Source organism: Macaca thibetana, chromosome 4 (genome assembly GCF_024542745.1).
Source record: "Macaca thibetana thibetana isolate TM-01 chromosome 4, ASM2454274v1, whole genome shotgun sequence".
NCBI lineage: Eukaryota > Metazoa > Chordata > Mammalia > Primates > Cercopithecidae > Macaca > Macaca thibetana.
This window is the reverse complement of record NC_065581.1, coordinates 126311721-126334179: the sequence shown is the minus strand read 5'-3', so window position 1 is coordinate 126334179 and position 22459 is coordinate 126311721. Positions and strand designations below refer to the sequence as shown.

The 22459-nt window shown below is 36.5% G+C and overlaps 2 protein-coding genes across 10 annotated transcripts in view; one reads left to right on the top strand and one right to left on the bottom strand.

Moving 5' to 3' along the window:
* The window catches only part of ABRACL (ABRA C-terminal like), a 564811-nt gene that overhangs the window by 446145 nt on the left and 96207 nt on the right, over positions 1 to 22459 (top strand). The window lies entirely within an intron of this gene.
* The window catches only part of REPS1 (RALBP1 associated Eps domain containing 1), an 84997-nt gene that overhangs the window by 23343 nt on the left and 39195 nt on the right, over positions 1 to 22459 (bottom strand). For 5 of the 6 annotated variants that reach the window (XM_050787350.1, XM_050787351.1, XM_050787352.1 and 2 more), the window contains exons 2-9: positions 19355 to 19478; positions 17142 to 17338; positions 16860 to 17013; positions 16135 to 16259; positions 15490 to 15652; positions 15150 to 15213; positions 13007 to 13161; positions 1117 to 1238 (exon numbers count right to left, since the gene is read on the bottom strand). In XM_050787350.1, coding sequence (XP_050643307.1) covers positions 1117 to 1238; positions 13007 to 13161; positions 15150 to 15213; positions 15490 to 15652; positions 16135 to 16259; positions 16860 to 17013; positions 17142 to 17338; positions 19355 to 19478 — 1104 coding nt within the window. The remainder of the gene's footprint in view (positions 1 to 1116; positions 1239 to 13006; positions 13162 to 15149; positions 15214 to 15489; positions 15653 to 16134; positions 16260 to 16859; positions 17014 to 17141; positions 17339 to 19354; positions 19479 to 22459) is intronic. The other variant, XM_050787353.1, reaches the window with a different exon arrangement.

Below are 22459 nucleotides of genomic sequence, written 5' to 3'. Positions count from 1 at the left end.
ATAAACCCTCTCTATTAGCAAATTCTTTCAAGGTTTATTCCCTTCATCTAGAAAAGCACTTGTATTAATGGTTTTGCATCCAATGGTAGGATGGATGGTGTGATGTTATAATGTCTCAGACACAAGTATCTTGGCTGTGATTATGTCATAGAGCAGGAAGTAGTATAAAACCACAGTTACTTCTGTTTTCCAACTGTCCAAAATTATTATTATCTAGCATGGTCTTCAATCCAGCATTTTTCTGGCTGTAAAGGGCATGGAAAGGACAGAAGCTTAGAACTTCTTCCTGAAAGTGAACAAACTCTTATATATTTATATTTTTAGCATTTCCTACATGCTACAAAAAGAAAAAAAAAATAAGAAAAAAAACGTAACTTGTTCACAAAGAAAACTGCTCTAATAGGGGCCTAAGCAGGTGTTTTAGGGGAGGTAGGGCCTCAGGTCCTCTTCCCTTATTCTTATCAGTGGCCCTTTTGATGTTTTAGATAATGCAGTTTCAAAGAAATTGGGAAACAGTGCATTGGTCCCAAATTCCATTTTGCATACTGTGCTTGGTCATATATAACACATCTTTAACGCATTCAATATGGCTAAACATTCTATATTGAATAAAACTAATTATACAGAGTTCTGGGGTTGTAAAACATACTTTCTTCACATGGAAACTGAATCAGTCACTTCTCTTATCATTTCCAATGCTAAGATCCCAAATGTATTATTACATATCTTGTTTACAGGACTGAGAAGGCAGTGTGACACGGTGGATGTGGCAGTTGACTAGGTATCAAAGGACTTATGTTTAAATCCTAGCTCTTGTCCCTCACTGGGTATGAGATCTTGGCCAAGTCATTTACCTTTTGACGGTTAAACTTTCTAAATCTGCCTCTCTAAACTCACAAGGTATTAATGGGGTAAGTGGTGGAAATCAAATGACAGAATATATACTTTGAAAACCTCGAAAAAGTCACATAATTACAAACATTTATCATAGTATATCTGATATATTCTCTCAATTATGCATGCATGCTGGAAGAGACAGATTGAAATTACCCTCTTTGGAACATCTTACCTTAAAAGAGTTAACTTTTAATGAAAGAAAAGGAAAGCTTTGCTAACCTCACTGCTCTGATTCAGCTCAGGCCATGTCTGGTTTAGTGACGGCATCGATGGTGACTTGCTTGGAGGAGCTTCAGCAGGAGAGCCTGAATAACCTACCTCACCTGGCTGATCCCCAACATCTGCAATTTAAAAATAGAGAAATTCTCTATAAAGACTACACTGTAGTTTATTTTAGGCATATTTACTTATTTAAAAAAAAGCTAACAGATGATTTTCACAAGTAGTAATATATAATGTAAATCTCCTTTCCTCATGTTCTCAGAGTGAGCATTTTAACAGACATTACTTATTCCTGCTACTTATGGTCTACCCAAAGCCACAGTTTTTCATGAAAATAAAATCTAGTTAGGAATAAAAAGAAGAAGGTTATACATAGTAATATTGCAATAGGTCACATGCTTTAAAATCATTTTCTGGTAATAGAAATAGATTTATACCAGTTTCCCAAAGTGTATTCTCTTCCATGGAATACTAATCAGTAAGGTGGCTTTGAAAAATTAGGTTTTCTGCTCAAATAAGTTTGGGGAAACAGTAATTCTTTGTTGGAGCATCCTTATGCACATTTGTATATTAAGACTTGTGATGTCTCAAAGTAAATAAGCTTTGTTTAAATCAATTTTTTTTCCAGACACACATCCTTTTCATCAAATAAAATCCTTCAGTATTCCCTTGGAATATACTTTGGGAACTGCTGACTTATACTAACTCACTCACATATCCTCTACAAATCTCCCTTGTTAACAAAATTTTAACAGCATATACTTGCAAGGTACACAGCAAAAGAAGAGAGTCCCCATCCACGGGAAAAAAGCAAAGTCAATAAGCCCCGTATGAAACTTAACTTTTATCTAAGCTCACTGGCACTTACAGACTTAACTGAGGTAGTTACAAATCCATTACACTATTTCAAAACGGTTTTTAAAGTATTTTGAGGTCTCATATTCTACTTTTAAGCATAGTTAACCTTAATTTAAAATAACTCTAAATTATGTTTAAAAACAGAAGGAATTTCAAAGGTCACTAAACTCTCATTCCAATTCTTCCAAGCTGGCTTTGAATATAACCCCAGTCAACAGGGAGTACCTAATCGGTTTAGAACTCATATCAAAAATATCATTTCCATATCGTGTCTGACCATAGGCAAGTTGAATAAAACAGCACCTGAGTTTCTCCATCAGAAAGACAGCTGCCATTAAACGTTAGCACTATACTTCACATTTCTAAATAGACAGCCATATAATACAACCTAGCAATGTATAGCTTTTAACTTTTCAATCTATTCATTAGTAAATCCTTTAAGTTTTAGTGCCTAACATAGGACCTAATACATACAGGCACTCAGGTGTTTACTGAATCAGTTGCCTTGTGTAATCTTTTTTATTTAACTTCATTCTCCTTTACTGTCATTTTCCTAGGACCACAATTAAGTACTGATAGCTGAAAAAGTTCTCCAAATGTCCTTTCTGCTATTGTTACATGCCTCCCTCAAAATATTTCCTTTTTACTTACCCAGATGTTATACCTTTATAATTATACCACATTGCAAGTTCTAATCTGTAGTTCAGAATTGTACTCTGATTAATTTTTGTTTTCTAAGATCAGAAATTCTTTCTTTCTTGAGTCCTATATCTTCTCAATAGAAGTGTCTGGGTAGTATAGAGGTAGGAAGACTTCAGATATTATTCTATGAAGACCTCAACTCAAAGTTCTTAGAGAAGAACTTATGAAAAAATTATTTAGGATAAACAGTAGTAGCAAATTCCTCACTGGATAGTTTTCAGTGGGAAAAAAACCATTATGAACCTTTATCCCCAGTGATAACAAAGGGAAAGGGGAACAGTAGCTATAAATTTGACAATTTACTGAAAGTGAAAGTCTACTAGGAGAATAATAAAGAAGTATCTTTAAGGGATTCCCCAAAGCAGGTGAGTATTGAAGAAAATAAATAGAATTAAAACAGTATTAACTACACGATGACTAATTTTTGAAAGAATTTATTTAAAGCAAGACTCTATTACTTTAGTTTTAAATATCAATCTTAGGGCAATCTGGAAGTCCTGGTTGGGCTTTCAAGACCACAGTTCTCATGATTTCTTCTACTGACAAATTTAGGGCCAGGCTGTACCACATCCCCACCTCAGGGCAGTTATGATTTGGGACAGATTCTGGAAATATTTCTGGTTCACTGGTACAAAGCTGCAGTGGGTCTAGTTGCTTGAGGCTGTGAAGTGAAATGCTAGTCACCCAAACAATTATACTTTACAGCCATTTCAATAGAGTTATTTTCCTAGAGTTGTAGTCCTCAAACTGTGGACCACAGACTCCTTTCTAAGAGTCCCTCCCCAAGACTCTTTTAGAGATTTGAAAGGTGAAAATTATTCTTGTAATAATAATTGACATTTATGTTGACATTTGCACTGAATCAAGGCAGTGGCAACAAAATATAGTCATTGTACTCTTCACTTACAGTTATTGTATTCCTTACCCCCCCCACATACATAAGCATTAAATTTAAATAAATGAAAATAAATATGTATGCTGATCTCACTTATGAATGTTCATGAAGCAGTACAAATTAATTTTATTAAATCTCAGCCCTAAAAACACATCTTCCTCTATGTGTCAAAATGGGAAATATATACACACAACACTTCTGCTGCATATGAATAGGTACAATGGTTGTCTCACAGAAAAGTACTTGTATGATTCAGTTGTAAGCTGAACAAGCCACTTTTTTCATGGCACACCATTTTTCTTGAAAGAAGAGCTGATAATCTATAATAATTCAGACTTGGTTATCGAGCAGGCATTTTCTCAAAAATGAACGAAGTGAGCTTGTCATTTCAAGGAAAGCAATGTTTTCAGTATTTGTTTCCAATGGTTACTAATGACAATGCTGAGGGTTTCAAGGGAAAACTCAAATTTTGGAAAATGTATGTCCATGTCCATAATCTCAAGAGCTTCCAGCACTTAAAGGCTTCTTTGATAAGATAGGTTGTGAAATCAGCAAATACACTTTTTAAATATTTTATAATGAAAGATGTCAACATCTGAAAGATGTGTGTAACTCAATGATCTGATATTTTACAAATATCCAATGCATTATGGTATAAAATCAAGTAAAAGTACAAAAAATGCATTAAAGTGGCTTCAGCTTCCACACTGCAAGTAACCTTTAAGAAATTATCATTTGTGCTTTGATGTGGTACCAAAGAATAATTATGTTATCTGAAAAAGCCACGAAATAGTGCTTCCTTTTATTGTGTAAGGCTAGATTTAACTTGGAAACTGTTTTCTCCATAAGGCCAGATAGTAACTATTTTAGGTTTTGTGGCTATAAGGTATCTGTTGCAACAATTCAACTCCACCATTATGGTGCAAAGGCAGTCCTAGACAATTCATAAATAAACGATGAGCACTGCTGTGTTCTAATACAATTTTTATGGACACTGAAATTTGAATTTCATACAATTTTTAATGTGTAATAAAATATTCTTTTGATTTCTTTTCAACAATTAAAAAGAAAAAATTTTCTTGGCTTGTGGGCTAGTAAAAAATGGGCAGTAGGCTGGATCTATCTCACAGGGCTTAGTTTTTAGACCCCTGGTATACCTCAAACAAAACAACATATCCAACAGACAATGCAGAAGCAAATATGACAATTTCGTTGTCTTCTATTAAGACAGATGTAAAAGAAATTCGCAAAAATGTAAAATAATGCCACCCTTTTTATAATTTTTTAATTTTGGAGAATACGGTTATTTTCCTAAAAATATTTATGCCAATAGGTAATGGATTATTGCTTTTTTACATAAAGTAAAAACAAAAATTAATCAGTTTTAATTTCTAATAATGTAAGTATTTGATAGATCTAACCCATGTAAACAAAGACTCTTGGGGTCCACAAATTTTAAGAACGTCTAAAGGGGTCTAAAGATTTAAAAGTTTGTTCCACATTGAAATAAACAACAACGACAACAACAACAAAAACCAACCAAACAAAAAAAGATTTAGAAGTTTGAAAAATTGTTGTCCTAGAAAATCCAAAAATTGTTTCTGGGATAAATTAGCAAAATTACGCATTGCTTCTCTCCTATGTTCTAGAAACCAAGAGTCAGTCTACGGACAACCATTCGGTCTAGAAATAAACTGTACCTCCTTCAACTTTGCTCCATGTAAGTACTCCAACAAAGAGCTTCCTGCCCACCCACAAATGTTAGTCTTTAAGACTGTATTTTTCCGGAGGCAGGGGTGTAGTTTTACTCTTACCTGATGCAGTGTTCCAACCTAGCCTCCTGCTGGAACACTGTGTCAACCCTGCCTCCCTCCTGTGGGTTCTGCTCTGCCCCTGACATCATCAGAGCATCAGGGCTGAAAAAGAAGAGCATGAGCCTAAATTATTCGTTAAAGTTAACCCCAAATGGGCTGTTATGCAAAAAGTATTTCCACGTATAAAAGTGTGTCTGAAAGAGACAACCCAGTATGATCACACTGACCTACGGCTTATTCTACATTTATTCTAAGTTTGCAAACACTGGAAGAAGTTTCACCTCTCTATCCTTTCAAAGAATCTGGAAAATTCCCAGATTCAATTCAGTACAGTCTACCTGCTAAACAACCTCTTTCTCAGAGCTTTGGTTTTATTCTAGCTTTGTAACCTACACATCCTAAACTTCTCTTATATTCTTAGTATTATACTTGATATACTAAAAAATTGTCTCAAAAGTGCTGGCTGTTATTAATCTTACAGAAATATATATACTCCCTTAAAGTCTTACAGTTTAAAACTTACTTTGCCTTCAAGCAGCAAACAAATCTAGGAATTTATTCAGTAACGAATGTTCAATGTTCCAACCTCATTTAATAATTTCATCAAGGCAGAAATAACTTATTTGAAGACTATTATTCTTGTAAGAAAAAAATATGTAAAATGAAAAACAATCAAGTGTTCATGACTTTTAAGTCTTCAAGGAAAACTACAAATGGTAACTTTTATTCACATTTAAAAGACAGTGTAAGAAAAAATATGTAAAATGAAAAACAATCAAGTGTTCATGACTTTTAAGTCTTCAAGGAAAACTACAAATGGTAACTTTCATTCATATTTAAAAGACAGTGTAAGAAAAAACTATGTAAAATGAAAAACAATCAAGTGTTCATGACTTTTAAGTCTTCAAGGAAAACTACAAATGGTAAGTTTTTCATTCATATTTAAAAGACAGGCATAAGCAATGCATATGTAGAAAGATGAAATTTAAGATATGCTTTGTTTTTCATTGAATGATATTATATGCATCAAAAAACTAGTAAGTTCTATTTCCAAAATGAACTCCACTTTTCCCTAACACTTCACAAAATGGAAACTTAGTAAGCAGACCTTAAGAGGGTTTATGAAACTTATTCAATAAAACTACCTTAAAAGAGGGTCTATGTAGAAGACTAATTGTTTTCGATTAAAACCAAAGGTTTAAAAAAACCAAAGTAAAAACGTGTCCAACAAGGTTTGAAAAGAAACAAAATATTCACCCAAAATTCTTATTAAACTGAACTTGCTGACTTTTTACAGCATTGATCAACATTTGACAGTACTGATCAACATCTGACTCAACTATTATAGTTCAAAGAATATTACCTACAATATATAGGAGGTTCCCATTATCCAAAGAAAGCTAAACATGGGAAAAAATCCATTTAAAGTTAATCCATTCAAAATAAATACTAAAATTTCATAAAGAGGAAAACAGTTAATTGGAGCTTTATCTTAAAAACTTACAGAGAAAATAGTGGAAATAGAGTATAAAGAACAAAGAATGAAAGATAAAGTGGTGGCTCATGCCTGTAATCCCCACACTTTGGGATTGGGAGGCCAAGGTGGGCGCTTCACGAGGTCAGAAGTTCAAGACCAGCCTGGCCAACATGGTGAAACTCCGTCTCTACTAAAAATACAAAAATTAGCATGCCTGCAATCCCAGCTACTCGGGAGGCTGAGGCAGGAGAATTGCTTGAACCCGGGAGGGGGAAGTTGCAGTGAGCCAAGATTGCGCCACAGCACTCCAGCCTGGGCGACAGAGCAAGACTCCATCTCGGTGGGGAGGGTGTGGGCGGGGAGAAACATAATGTTACTTTTTTGGGGGGTATAATTTGGTGGCAAAATTAAAAAGCACTAATTGAGTCAGTGAACATTTACTGAAGGCCTATGGGGTTCCAGGCTCTCGAGACCCAGTACTGAGTAAGACAAGGGTCCCATTCCCATGGAGTTCTCCTTCTAACAGAGGAAGATAGATACGTTCATCTTTCGTTCACTTTTGACTTTTATAGCACAACTGCAAAGGAAAAAGGTCACTTCTACAAAAAAATAATTGTAAGTATCATTAATTACTCCCAAGGATACTTACTAATCTGCTGAATTTGAAATCATAATCCTTTTTTTTTTTTTTTTAGAGACAGGGTCTCGCTTTGTCACCCAGGCTAAAGTGCAGTGGTGCACAGCTTACTGTAACCTTGAATTCCTGGCCTCAAGTGATCCTCCCACCTTGGTCTAGTAAAATGCTTCTGGAGCCACTGTGCCTGGCCCAAACCATAATCTTTTAAAGCCCCTACTATTGTTATTGCCCTCATAGAGTTTTTGCCCTTCAAGTATCATCTGCCCTTGCTTGTCAATGTCTTTGTCAGGATTTGAGTTCTATTTACTTCGACCGAGTTCATTAAATGGTGTATCTTTACTAATATCTGTAATTCAACTGTACTGATTTATCAGCTACAATACCCAAATATCTGGAAAGAAATGACACACGACAGAGAGACACAGCAGGGTAGGCGGGGAGACAGACAGTGACAGAGTATGTCTGGGGGGCAGGGGTGGTTTGAGAAGTAATTTCTTAATTAGAAAGCTAATGATAAGCATTAGTGCATATTTTCATTATTTTTTCTTCTGCAACTAAGGGTACCTGAATAATGAATTTTCAAAAACAAAGATTCCAGGTTATTTGTATAAAACAAAGATATACATATAAGCATGTTCACTGCAGCAGTGTTTTAAAGATAAAGCCAGAAAACAACCCCAAAATCCATCAATAAGAAACTGGTTAAAGCACATCATATTATGGAATACTTTGAATCATAAATGTGATGGCTCCATATATTATTGTATCGGATCATTTTCACACTGCTGATAAAGACATACGAAGACTGGGCAATTTACAAAAGGAAGAGGTTTAATGGACTTACAGTTCCACATGGCTGGGGAAGACTTCACAATCATGGTGGAAGGCAAGGAGGAGCAAGTCACATCTTATATGGACGGCAGGAGGCAAAGAGAGAGCTTGTGTAGGGAAACTCCCCTTATAATACCATCAGATCTCGTGAGACTATTTACTATCACAAGAACAGCATGGGAAAGATCTGCCCCCATGATTCAATTACCTCCCACTGGGTCCCTTCCACAAACCTGAGAATTCAAGATGAGATTTGGGTGGGGACAGAGCCAAACCATATCAATTGTAAAGTACAAAGATGTCCAACATTGTAAGAAAAAAAAAAAAAATCAAGGATGTGTAGTATGATTGCATCTGCATAAACACCAATACCTGTGTGTAGGTTTTTATATATATGTCAAAAATTTCTGGATGAATATGAGAAACTCTTAACAGTGATTTACTTACACAAAGGTAGTCTCAAATCTGAATTTATGTGGATTTCTAGTAAACTATTCATGGAAAGTCTCATGTGCCTTCTTTTCTCTGGCTTAAAAAAAAATTCATGTTGGAAGTACTTCTTAGAGTTTGTAGATCCATGCAACGCACTCTATAAACAACAATGAAACATCTGCCCAAATCTACTGTGTAAAGTAGGGATCATGCGGAAGGAGATGGATACAGGGAAGCACACATCCCTTTCCTTCTTTCAGCATCTCAGAGATTGGCGAGTTGCACATGTGAGCAGTGTGGTGTAGAGGTAGAAAACAGTTAAAACTCATTGGCTCAGTCATTTAATCATTTCAACAATGTGAATGTCTGTCTATTCCTGTACTCAATTTGCACCTTGCTAGGCACTGAGATATAATGAACAAAACTGATCCAGTTCCTACCTTCCTAGAAGGCTCTAGTCTAGTTTGAGAGAAAGATATGTATCAAACAATCACAGAAGTACATTAAAATTGCAACTGTGCTTTGCAAAGGAGACGATTCTTTAGACATTAAAATGTATAGTACCTCAATGTGTTTGTGGCAGGCCACCTTAATCTTTTTTTTTTTTTAAAGAAGACAAACACTCCTAAAAAGCTAAATATTCTTTAATTCAGTTTCAGAAAGCTCTTTCTGCAGATGAATTTTGTATGCTTTCCTTTGTAAGGCAACAAAAATCAAGTTTCCCTTTCTATTTATTTTAGTTGCCAAATTCAGTGCTGATGTTATTAAATATTCTAACTCAGGTCGACAGAAGTACTTCTACCTATAATCCTTAGTAGTTCTATTTTATCTATGATTTAACCCTGCATACCTGTTCAAGTAATTTTGGAAAAAATGCACATTTACCCCACCCAGTCTGCATGCCTATAGAAAGCCTAGCATGTTACTCCAAGGAGCTATAACTCAAGTGATCACTGCTCACCATCTATTTGCCTCTAACAGTTAAACTTTAAGTACAGAATATTTGTGGAACTAATGTTTTAGTATGTCCCAACATCATAAACCTAGGATAACAAATCGCTATATTTTCAAAGGTAGAAAAATGTCAAGAAAAATACCTTCCTTTGAAAATGGCACACATGTAGAATTCATCCAATATTAGTGCAGTGCCTGGCAAAGTGGTATGTTTTAAGCATACTACAATAAATAGGATACATTTCCCTTATTTCAAGGAATTCAGAGTATAGTGATAGGAAGGCGGAAAAAAAACCAGGATTTAGTGTGGTATGTTTCAGTAATTAGCATGTAGAAAATGCTATAAGAGATCAGAAATGAGATAAACTACCTCTGCCTATAGTCAGAGAGGCTCCACAGAGGAATATTTACAATAAATTCTAATGTCAGCCAAAAGAAACTATCTGAGTATGACCCTCTTAACCGTGACCTTTTAAAAACACAGCTATTTTTTCTTTTTGTTTTTTTTTGGGGATGGAGTCTCGTTCTGTCCCCCAGGCTGGAGTGCAGTGGCGCAATCTCAGCTCACTGCAAGCTCCACCTCCCGGGTTCACGCCATGATCCTGCCTCAGTCTCCCGAGTAGCTGGAACCACAGGCACCCACCACCATGCCCGGCTAATTTTTTTTTGTATTTTTAGTAGATGGGGTTTCACTGTATTAGCCAGGATGGGCTCGATCTCCTGACCTCATGATCCGCCTGCCTTGGCCTGCCAAAGTGCTGGGATTACAGGCATGAGCCACCGCGCCCAGCCAAAACACAGCTATTTTTATAATTTTTTTTTTTTTTTAGACAGTCTCACTCTGTCACCCAGGCTGGAATGCAATGGTGCGATCTTGGCTCACTGCAACCTCTACCTCCAGGGTTCAAGCAATTCTCCTGCCTCAGCTTCCCAAGTAGCTGGGACTACAGGTGCACACACACCACCACATCTGGCTAATTTTTTTTTATAATGATTTTTACGGATACTGACTGACCCACAGAGTCACAAAACAATTTCTATACTCGAAGGACCTTTTGTCATGTGAATCTCAGGTTTATGATAGGTGGGAAAAAAATGATAATTTGTATTACATCACCCCAGAATCAACAGAATTCCAAAATTTATCATTTGTAAATATGAAAAGCAGATTTGAATGTAATACCGTGTGATCCAAATGTTTACAATAAATTTGGTGAGAAAACCATATGTTGTGAGGGGAAAAAAAACTATCTGGGTCTGTGATAGTTTCAAAATTATATTTAGGGCAACAGTGCATAGATATACACAGGCAATAAAATCAGTCTGTCTTTTAAACAGATCTAATAGGTGTAAAATTAGACAAAAAGATAAACGCCCAGAAAAAAACTTCCTGAACCATCAACCTTATAGATCAAATTTACAAAGAACTTGATTTTTATTTAAATTAAATAAAGGAAAAAGAAACCCAATAAATGCATGCAAAAGCCAGATTCACTGACAAATATAGCAGACAACAGAAGCAGACAAGCCTCTACAAAATCACCTACAAGACATTAAACTTCATTTAAATTAGTTTCTTGTATTATTGTGCTGTCGGTTTTCAAAGGCTTGAAGTCATATAAAAGCTCTAGGTACAAGTCCAATTTCTAAATCAATGATACTGAAAGTGTGAAGTTACCACATTTTCTTCTCTCTTTTGGTTGCTATCATAGGTGTTTAACAAAGAAGTTGTTTTTATTTCTTAAGTAGGTAAATCAAAGTACTTTGAATCAAAATTACCTAATAAAGATACTAAGCTTTCAGCTCAAGTAAGAGGCTGATGCTTCACAACTACCTGAAATAATCCCCAAATGCTAGGATTATCATAGAAAAATGTGCTTAAGAAATTAAAATCAATGCCATATTTTTAGAATCAACCTATTGGTTGATAAAAGGTCAGTGTACAATTCAGGTCCTGAAATGTGAATGGCATCAAATCCACATTTCAGGTGGAGAAACAGAAGGGAAAAATACAGTAAATGATTAGAACTTGCCCAAGGTCACAGGCGAAATTAGCAAAACTAGAAGCACATTCAGATTATTGACTCCAAGGAGACTGTTCTCTTTGTGACAGTAATTTCATGCATCTGATTCCTTCTGTGTAATTTAGACAACTAAGTCAGACATGTATATTTTTAGGTTAAAAAGATGCTGCCTGATAGAAAAATGCCCTTTTGAGAGCCAAATTCTATTTGAACTTCCCTTTTAAAAGTATCAAATTCTTTCCATCATCACATCCAAATGAGAATTTAGATAGAAACACTGAAGACAATAATTTATTTTAATTAGACTCATTAAGAATTAAACATTAGATTTCCTTTTATTCACTCAGAATTTAAGAAAAATGTACTAATTTTTAGCCCTTGATATTCTTTTTCTTTTTAAAGAAAGGTCCAGGCCGGGCATGGTGGCTCACGCCTGTAATCCCAGCACTTTGGTAGGCCGAGGCAGGCAGATCATGAGGTCAAGAGATACAGACCATCCTGGCCAACGTGGTGAAACCCCGTCTCTACTAAAAATACAAAAATTTGCTGGGCATGGTGGCGTGTGCCTGTAGTCCCAGCTACTCAGGAGGCTGAGGCAGGAGAATCGCTTGAACCCGGGAGGTGGAAACTGCAGTGAGCCGAGATCATGCCACTGCACTCCAGCCTGGTGACAGAACGAGACTCCATCTCAAAAAAAAAAAGAGAAGGAAGAAAGAAAGAAAGGTCCCAATAAATACGAGCACTTTGCATTCTTGTTAACAACACAGCATTCTCTAAAATCAAACACAAAAACTCCAGATTTCTTTGAGTCTGCAGAAGAGAGCTTGGCATTTTAAAGAAAAATGCTCACAACTGTAAAGGTCTAATGATGAACCAGGTAATTTCCCTTCAACAAATTAAGACGTATTAAAGAGAAAAATGTTTATAATGAAGATGGGTTACTTTACCCACTTGAGACAATATTTATCACAATTAAAGGATAGCAAAATAACAAGACACTGAAATGCTCTTCAAATCTTGGCAAGCCACAAATATAAAGGTAAAATAGTGGTATATATTACTTATCTTTATTTTTAAAAGTAGACTGAATAAGACAAATCCAAGTTTGGCTCATACATCCTATTCTGATGACAAATCTATGTACACTTGATGAAATACCTTGGGTATTAAGCTCTGGTTAACCTCTATCTTGATTTTTCTTTCAGAATCAAGCACTATGTTTATCAAGGCATGCAAACAGCTCTCTTTAGCTCCCAGTCTTACCTGCTGAATCTTCCAAATCAATCAGTTTGGGCATTAAGCTTTCAGGAAGTTTTTCTGGTAAATCATAGCCATTCTTCCTAGCAACCACCAGATGAAAAGCAGCACAAAACTCATCCAGTGTCAATGCACCATCTTTATCAAAGTCTGAGAGTTCCCTAGAAGATAAGTTTATTGTGTATATAATCACATTCCGCTTTGGATCCTTTCATTTCTCAAAAAGAAGCAAGAGAAATATTTTCCATGAGAAAGTGCAAAAACTCAGTAATTATAAAAATCCCATACACGGAAAGATGTGTAATACAGCAAATGTAGCAAAATGTTACCTGCAGAATCTAGGTGGTAGTATGTGAGGGTTTATGGTACTATTAAGCTTTCCTGTGTGTTTGAAATTCTCTAAAAAGTGGCCCCAATAATTAAGGTCATCAAAAAGAATGACCTGTAACTCACATGCATTTTTAGAAGGCACATGTAATAAATTAGTGACATTTTTTAAAAGTTTGCTTTTTATGTTATCAAAATTCACCACGTATGTACTTTATTTTTTGTTTATATTTTTTTGAGATGGAGTCTTGCTCTGTCGCCCAGGCTGGAGTGCAGTGGCATGAGCTTTAGCTCACTGCAACCTCCACCTCCCGCCTCAGCTTCCTGAGTAGCTGGGATTACGGGCACACGCCACCATGCCCGGCTAATTTTGGCCAGGCTGGTCTCAAACTCCTGACCTCATGTGATCCACCTGCCTCAGGCTCCTAAAGTGCTGGGATTACAAGCGTGAGCCACTGCGCCCGGCCAACATGTACATACTTTAAATGACTGAGTAGAACTGCAAGGCTTAAAACAGAAATACAGCCACTCCACCTTGCTGTCTATGCCCTTTCCTAGATACACAGACAACCACTTTTGTCTTGATTGCCTTAAACTATAAATAGCATGCATATATTACTAGTTTTTGAGTTTTCAGGTTTAGGTGTTATCTACCTACCTTGTACTAAACACTCTATGCTACCAAAAACCTATTAAAAATGATTTAGAATATAGAGAAATACATTGATACACACTGGAATTAACATTTATGTTTATTTGATAATCGTTTTTTACTTATTTTTGAGACAGAGTCTCACTCTGTTGCCCAGGCTACAGTGCTGTGGTATGATCTCAGCTCACTGAAAACTCTGCCTCCTGGACTCAAGCAATCCTCCCATGTAAGCCTCCCAAGTATCCAGGACTACAGGCTTGCACCACCACACCTTGCTAATTTTTTAATTTTTTGTAGAGACGGGGTTTCATCATGTTGCTCAGGTTGGTCTTGAACTCCTGGGCTCAAGCAATCTGCCTGCCTCGGCTTCCCAAAGTGCTGGAATTACAGGCGTGAACCACAACTCCCAGCCTGTGTTTTCTGTTTGTTTTTGTTTTTTTTGAGACAGAGTCTCGTTCTGTCACCTTGGCTGGAGTGAAGTGGCGCAATCTTGGCTCACTGCAACCTCCACCTCCCGGGTTCAAGCGATTCTCGTGCCTCAGCCTCCCCAGTAGTCGGGATTACAGGCATGTGCTACCATGCCCGGCTAATTTTTTTGTAGAGACAGGGTTTCGCCGTGTTGCCCAGGATGGTCTCAAACTCCTGAGTTCAGGCAGTTCGCCTGCCTCGGCCTCCCAAAGTGCTAAGATAACAGGCATGCGCCACCGTGCTCGGCCCCCGCCTGTTTTTATAAAGTAATTTGTGATTACACTTTGTGTTCTAATGGCCAATTCCAACCATATTCCAACACAGCTATTCTTAAGTCTCTGGTTAAATGGAAGCTAACACCATTCCTAAAGTTATGGCATGGTATAGGACTTAACTAAACTTGATAAAACACCAATGGGATAAATATAACCATGTATGTGCAAACTAACTTTTATCTCATGCAACAAAAAGACAGCTGATACAGCTTAAAGAATTTTAGCTCTTTACAAAGAACTACTGTATCAGTATCACTTATTTCTTTTCTGCAGAATGAGAGAGAAGCTGGCTATTGTAAGGAAATACTGAGTTCTTTGACAGCATTCTTGAAGGGTTAGTTGTTTATTTTTTAAGGCTCTAAAATCTATCTGCTAGAAACTCCTTGGAAACAACCCAGTCACCCAACTAATGATATACCACACTTACCAAATATGAGAAAGTTCAAGAATAGGAAGTTTTGATTTTGTAAAAAACTCTTTAGCTGCAGATCCTGAAATATTAAAACAGTGTTGTTTAATGTTATTCTGAACTTACGGATCCACCAACAGAATGTAAGAGTCTTAGACTTTTTTAACTGGGAAAAGATATTTTTAATATGTGAATATGTCATGTTTTTGGCTCCCAGTGATTATAAATTCTTTTTAGACAAATAATCTGGTAATTATTTTATAATTAAAATCTATGACCAATAAAACAGTATCTTTGAGATTATGAAATTGAGACTGTCCTGTCCCATCTAGAAGAACTTCTGTTTTCAACAACTCACCTGGAATAAATCCGTTTAGATCAGGCTGAATGGTTTTAAACTGATTTACATAATACTGTCTTTGTTCATCTGTTATTTTCCAGGGATCATCATAACTACTGGATTGCCTACGAATTTCAATGGCAGATGTAGCTGATGCTACAGTTCGTACTGTTGTCTGGTCCTGTAATGAAACATTTTTTCCTCAGTACAGTATCTACCTACATGATTATATGGACCAAGATTGCTAGGTTATTTATCTTTGAAAATAAAATTTGCTTTTTGTGGATATTTAAAATGTAAAACCACATATCTGTTACAGTCAGATTATTGGATATGTTTTTGCACAATGATTATAGAAATGAGTAGAATGACAGCAATTATGCAAGCAACAGAAAGTTATGAAAATGTGCTAAAAAAGCCAAGCAAATATATTTCCAGATGCAGAAACCTTTCAAAACTTCACTAGGAAATCAGAAACTGAAATAAAATCAGCTGAAACATTCCAATGATAACAGATTTGAAATGCACAGAGCAGAATTTTGCTTTTAAATAAATGAATGGATTTGCATTTATAAAATCTGCAACAGCAAAATATAAAAATGATGACTGGAGCAATACTCTGAATGAAGCAAATAAAAATGCAATACCAATAAAATGTCACACCTGGACAGAAGCAGGATGCATGGTTAAAAGAGTACTGGTTGGTGGAGTATCTGCAAAACTGACCCAGTTTTCTTGAGGTGGAGGTGGGGAATGCCCTGACCACACTGCATCACCAGCAGAAGAACCTATAAGGAGAATGGGTAAACATGCTGACTCATGTTTGAGGAAAAAACTTAAGTTATCAGGAAGTTTTCTTTCAAACTCTTACTCTGAAGAAATCTAACAATTTCCAAAATGGAATCTTTTCTGTTCAATTAGAAATTATACCTCATGTAAATATCTTCAATTATTTTGTGCTCTCCTTGTCAATAAAATTTATGTAATTTATACATAATATTCTGGGAAATAATTATTCATTTTACCTTTAGAGAATCTGGTATCCATAAATGTGTCTAAGCATCATAGATACACATAAATGCAATTACCACTTTTCAAAGCAATGTATCCACTTATAAATCTCCATAGTTGGCTTTTGCTTTTATTTAACTTAACTTACAATTAAAAACTGTCTTGAAGGCAACTCCTGAAGGAATATTATCAAGTTTCCTTCAATTTACAACCCTAAATAATTGCTATTTTTAAAAAATCTCTAAGCCAGGTTCTGTGGCACAAGCCTATAATCCCCACCTACTCAGGAGGCTGAGGCAGGAGGATCATTTGAACCCAGGATTGCAAGACCAGCCTGGGCAACACAATGACACTCTAATCAATAAATCTCTAAATACCTGATTGTGCTTCACCAAAGGGAGACCAAAATGGCCCAGGTCCCGCAAGAGGCCTCTCACTATTCCCACCACTGGGGTGACGGCTGTGCTTCCTCCATGTGTGTGGAGAAGTTGGTGGGGATTGCTGTGGTGAAACAACTGGGGAGGCAGGTTCCTAGAAAAGAACAGTATTTTAAAATTGTAATTTTAAGGAGACATGTTAATTATTAAGCTACCAATAAATGTTTTAGTGAAGCGTTTGCACAGGGCATCAACTGCTAATATTTACATGCATGTGATTACCTGTACATCTGCAGATGTACGAGGCTGAACCGTATCATGGCTTACGGATCCCTTTTTCACTTGCCCCCTGCCAGGTGGTGGGGGAATTACACCAGAATATGACCCTTGATTTTCAGAATCTGAAGAATATGAGGCTGCATGGCGAGATTCCTGTTCATTTTTTGAAGCAACAAATCTTGGCAGAGGAAGGTCCTTTACTGTTAACCACAAAATAATCATTACTTTAAAATAAAAAAGGACATATACATTAAAAACTAAAGACATGAATTAGATATCAGAATTTTTGTAAAAATGGATACAGAAACAAAAGGCACAAAATGTCTATCACCACAAAATATGGACCATAATCTCCCTTACATTATTTAGGGAGACTCTTACCTAGAAAGAAGTAATAAAACCAAATTGTCCTTCTAGTGAGTGATAACAATGGCTATATCAAATGTCTATGTATGTTTAGCCCTACACTTGTCATTGAATATTTATTTCACCTCGTAACCACAGTACGCCTGCAAAGTCCCTATTTACAGAAAAGAAAACTGAAGTTTCATGATGGCAAGGTCATGCTCGTAGTAACTGACAGGATCTAAACCTAGGTCAGTCAGACCCCAAAGCCTAGGCTGCTTCTACTCACACCGGGTCTTTAAAGTAAGCTTTTAGACCTCTAAGTAAAACACAGAATATGTCACTAAGTCTGAGACTAGATTTAGAAATTTTCATGGCAGAAATTCCTAAAAATACCTTACTGTTCACCTACCAAAAACATGGTACACAGTATTCTATTCTACATTCAATTTTAAATAGAGGAGAAAGAGGAAGGACTGAAAAACTGTTTGCAGGTAAATCATAAGTGATACTTTTAGACCAGAAAAAATACAGCTACAGAATCATTTCAGAGGAAAGTGTACTTACCTCCATTATATGATTACCTCTGTCTCTCTTTAGAACCTCCACATGAAGGAGGGAAACTATTAAGCTTATTCAATATACATGTAAGAGAATTCAAAATTACCTGAAAAGAATGTAAACTCCCAACACTAGAAGAAAGATGTGTGGGAAACTAGAGGTCTACAATGAAAACCTCTGCTGACCAATAAACTAAACTGGTACTTAAAACTATTTCTACAAATTCTGATATTTACAGAATTTTACAGCAATTTTTCTGTACAGATTATTTTAAAAATCTTAATTTTTCTCTTTCCCCTTTACTCTATAAAAACGAAAGAACCCTCTGCATTTAAGTGCCTATCTTTGTAGACTTTCTATCTTCTTTCACATCAACAAGTCTCTAAATACTTGAAAAACAAATTATCTGATGATGTAACACTTTGATATGGTTTGACTCTGTGTTCCCACCCAAATCTCATCTCGAATTGTAATTCCCACATGGGAGGTGATCAGATCATGGGGGCAATTCCCCCATTGCTGTTCTTGTGATAGTGAGTGAGTTCTCATGAGATCGGATGGTTTAAATGTCTGTGGCAATTCCCCCTTGCGCTCTCTCTCTCTCTCCTGTGGCCATGTAAGACATGCCTTGCTTTCCATTCACCTTCTGCCATGATTGTAGGTTTCCTGTGGCCTCCCAAGTCATGCGGAAGTGAGTCAATTAAACCTCTCTTGTTTATACATTACCCAGTCTCAGGGATTTCTTTATAGCAGTGTAAAAACGGACTAATACAAAATTGTAATGCGGTCAGATGTCTGAAACTAGATTTTAGTCTGCCAATATTTTAATATTGTCTCTATCAATCAAAAAGTTTAGGTTAACTGTTACTTCTTAATTTCAACTGGAGCCTCCATAGCCTTCCCAAACAAACAAACAAAAATACAAAGTATAATGTTGTTTTATTAGAAATGAAGAAAACAGGGATGCTATATATGAAGATGGTCACTATAATTTATCATTTACCTTAATAAAACTATTCGTTTAAAATATTTCTAAACAACTTTTAGTAAATTCTTAAAAATTTGCCATTTGAACAGTACATACAGTCAAACACAGATGAAGTACATATACTATGCTGTAATAAAAGACAGACATATTTTTCTAGTATTTTCAAGTGAGAAATGCAAGGTAGTGGGAATAAAGTCACGACACTTCACTCAAGGTCACAAATGCCACTATAAGATCAGAAAGACACAAGGGTTCTATTGACTTGACTTCATTTGTAATAGAAGCCTATTTTCTTTCAGTTACTAGTGTACTCTATATTTACCTGTATTTATACTTTCCACTCTTAAAGGGAAACCAGACTGGGCAACAGCTACAAGTTTCAAAGCAATGTAGAACTGACTTCTTCCAAAATAACCAAGTCTTGTTGCACCACAAAGCTCCATGATCTATAAGATAACATAATGTTAACATTAAGATTCACGACAAAATTCTCCCTTCAAAAATAAGCAGCTACCCAACTTGTTTGTAACGTCTCAAAATATCTATCTAATAGATGGTTTAACACAACTGACAACCAACTTCCTCAAGTTTCAGGTTCATATGTTTACAAACAAAAAGTCACCGTTTTGCAGTAAGGTCACCGTTCGCCTACTTATCAAAATCCATACAATTAGCAATTCTCTCAGAAAAAATTTTTTGTTACGAGTCACATGTTTAAAGAAACAACGTACCACCCGCTCTTCTTCATAAGCACTGCACATACAATACAACCATGTGACTAAGAGACAATTATGCAGCCATTTAAAGTGATAGTCTTTAAATGACGTAACAACATGGAAAAATGCTAAGGATTCATCAAGTGGGGAAGAAAGGCAATATACATAATTTTAACCATAAAAACACAAATTTGGAAACTATTAAAAAAAAGTCTATCACAATTTTTTAGGTGAGATTAAGAGTTGGATTTTTCCCTCTTATTTTCCAAATGTATTTAATATGGCTACACTACTGTTCTTTAAAATGAACAAAATTTGTCTGTCCTTTTATTTAAAGCATGAAAGTGTTCAAGGATCTACATTAATCATTCCAGTCTTTCAACAAGTATTTCCAGACTTGCTAGCGCAAGTAAATATTACATTAGAAAAATAGGATTTCAGATTACAAAATTGTAACTCTAAAAGCTGGAGGTTTCTACTATGCAGATATTATAATCTTATCTTAAACACTAAGTATCCCTGTTGTATCTTTTCAAATAATACAAATTTTTGTATAGAGAGAGCAGTTTTAGTCTGTTTTTCCAAAACGCTCAAAGGAAGATAAAGTATCTGAGACGCTGTGGTATTAAGTCTGAAGAAAAGTATTCACAGGACTTCAAAAAAAAGCACCTATTAATGATTAAGCAATTGTATCACAACAATAATGACCATTTGTTTACATACACAAAAAGAGTCATTTTTGCTGGCTGACCAGCACTCAAAGAAGTTCCTGTTCCTGCCACTAAGGAGCATGTCCTTCTGAAGAAATTTAAAAGGGCTAAGAGAATAAAGAGGCAGGCTACACCATTAAGGGAACTATGAGGAAAAGGAGAGTTAAAAAAGGAAGGCCACCCGGCCTCAATCCTCTACTCTTTTCTGCCCACTTGACGCCTCGCAGAGGATCATTACATATCTCAGATACTTTTGTTTATATAACAATGCATCTAATGTATGCCAGGTATCTGCTAGACAGAGGGAAGACCTAAAAGGAGTTCACAGTATGGTTTGTTGACATTTTGGGAAGACACCAAGGAAATGGTTAGAAATGAGGAGGCAGTGTTCAAGAAGGGAGACAGAATCTCAATGCTGTTTTAATTGGTATTTATTAAAAGTTCTATATTTGTTAGTCATTTGCATAGAAATGCAAAAAAATTTCCTGACTTGCCCAACTTGTTCTCTGGCAATTTTTAATGGATTGTTAATCTTCTTTATTCATTTTAAGAAGTTTTATTATGGCCGGGGACCGTGGTTCATGCCTGTAATCACAGCACTCTGGGAGGCCAAGGCGGCCCAGGCCAATCACTTGGGCCAGGCATGGTGGCTCATGCCTGTAATCCCAGCACTCTGGGAGGCCGAGGCAGGTGGATCACGAGGCCAGGAGATCGAGACCATCCTGGCTAACACGGTGAAACCCCATCTCTACTAAAAATACAAAAAATTAGCCGGGTGTGGTGGTGGGCACCTATAGTCCCAGCTACTCGGGAGGCTGAGGAAGGAGAATGGCGTGAACCCGGGAGGTGGAGCTTGCAGTGAGCTGAGATCATGCCACTGCACTCCAGCCTGGGCGACAGAGCAAGACTCTATCTCAGAAAAAAAAAAAAAGAGTTCAAGACCAGTCTGGCCAACACGGTGAAATCCATCTCTACTAAAAATACAAAAGTTAGCCAGGTGTGGTGGTGTACACTGGTAATTCTAACTACTCGGGAGGCTGAGGTGGGAGGATTATTTGAACCCAGGAGGTGGAGGATGCAGTGAGCCGAGATCAAGCCACTGCCCTCCAGACTGGGTGACAGACTGAAACTCCGTCTCATTAAAAAAAGGTTTCATTATATCATACATATTGACCTGCAAACTCTCACAGAATTAATTCATTTATTCAATGACTATTTACTGAGCACCCTCAGGAAGGAAAGACCGGAGTGTAGCTGTAAGTGTGTGTAGTTTAAGTGTGTGTAGGATTGATGGGGAGGAGGGAATGCAGCAGATGGAGCTGATGACTTAGGCAGAAGCCAGATCATACTGTACACGTTGTTTTCTAGTTTATCTGTTTTTTCCAAAAAAGCTGTTTTGGTGATACAGAATTTTCAATTTTTATACAAGCTTATAATTTCCCCCTTTTAGGACTTTTGAGTTTGCTAGACTTAGAAAAAAGGTCTTTATACATGTTTTCTTCTAGAATGTTTATGATTAATATTGAAAATATCCAAATCTGACAAAACTGGAATTTATTTTGGAATGAGAAGCAAACCAGATATCCTTTTGATCCTCCTCAATAGTTAACCATTGAGGCCAGGAGCAGTGGGTCATGCCTGTAATTGCAACACTCTGGGAGGCCAAGGTAGGAGGACTGCTTGAGGCCAGGAGGAGTTCAAGACCAGCCCTGGCAACATGGTGAGATCTCATCTATATGAAAAAAAAATTGAGTTAAAAATTAACTGGATGTGGTGGCACATGCCTGAGGTCCCAACTACTCAGGAGGCTGAGGTGGGAGGATCACTTTTGCCTACAAGTTTGAGGCTGCAGTAAGCTATGATGGTGCTACTTCACTTAAGCCTGGGCAACAGAACAAGACTCTGTCTCCCCCGCAAAAAAAAGAAAAAGTTAACCATTTATTAAAAAACTCTTTTCTCCATTAACTTGAAAAGCAACTCCTATATTTACATGTGTTTATT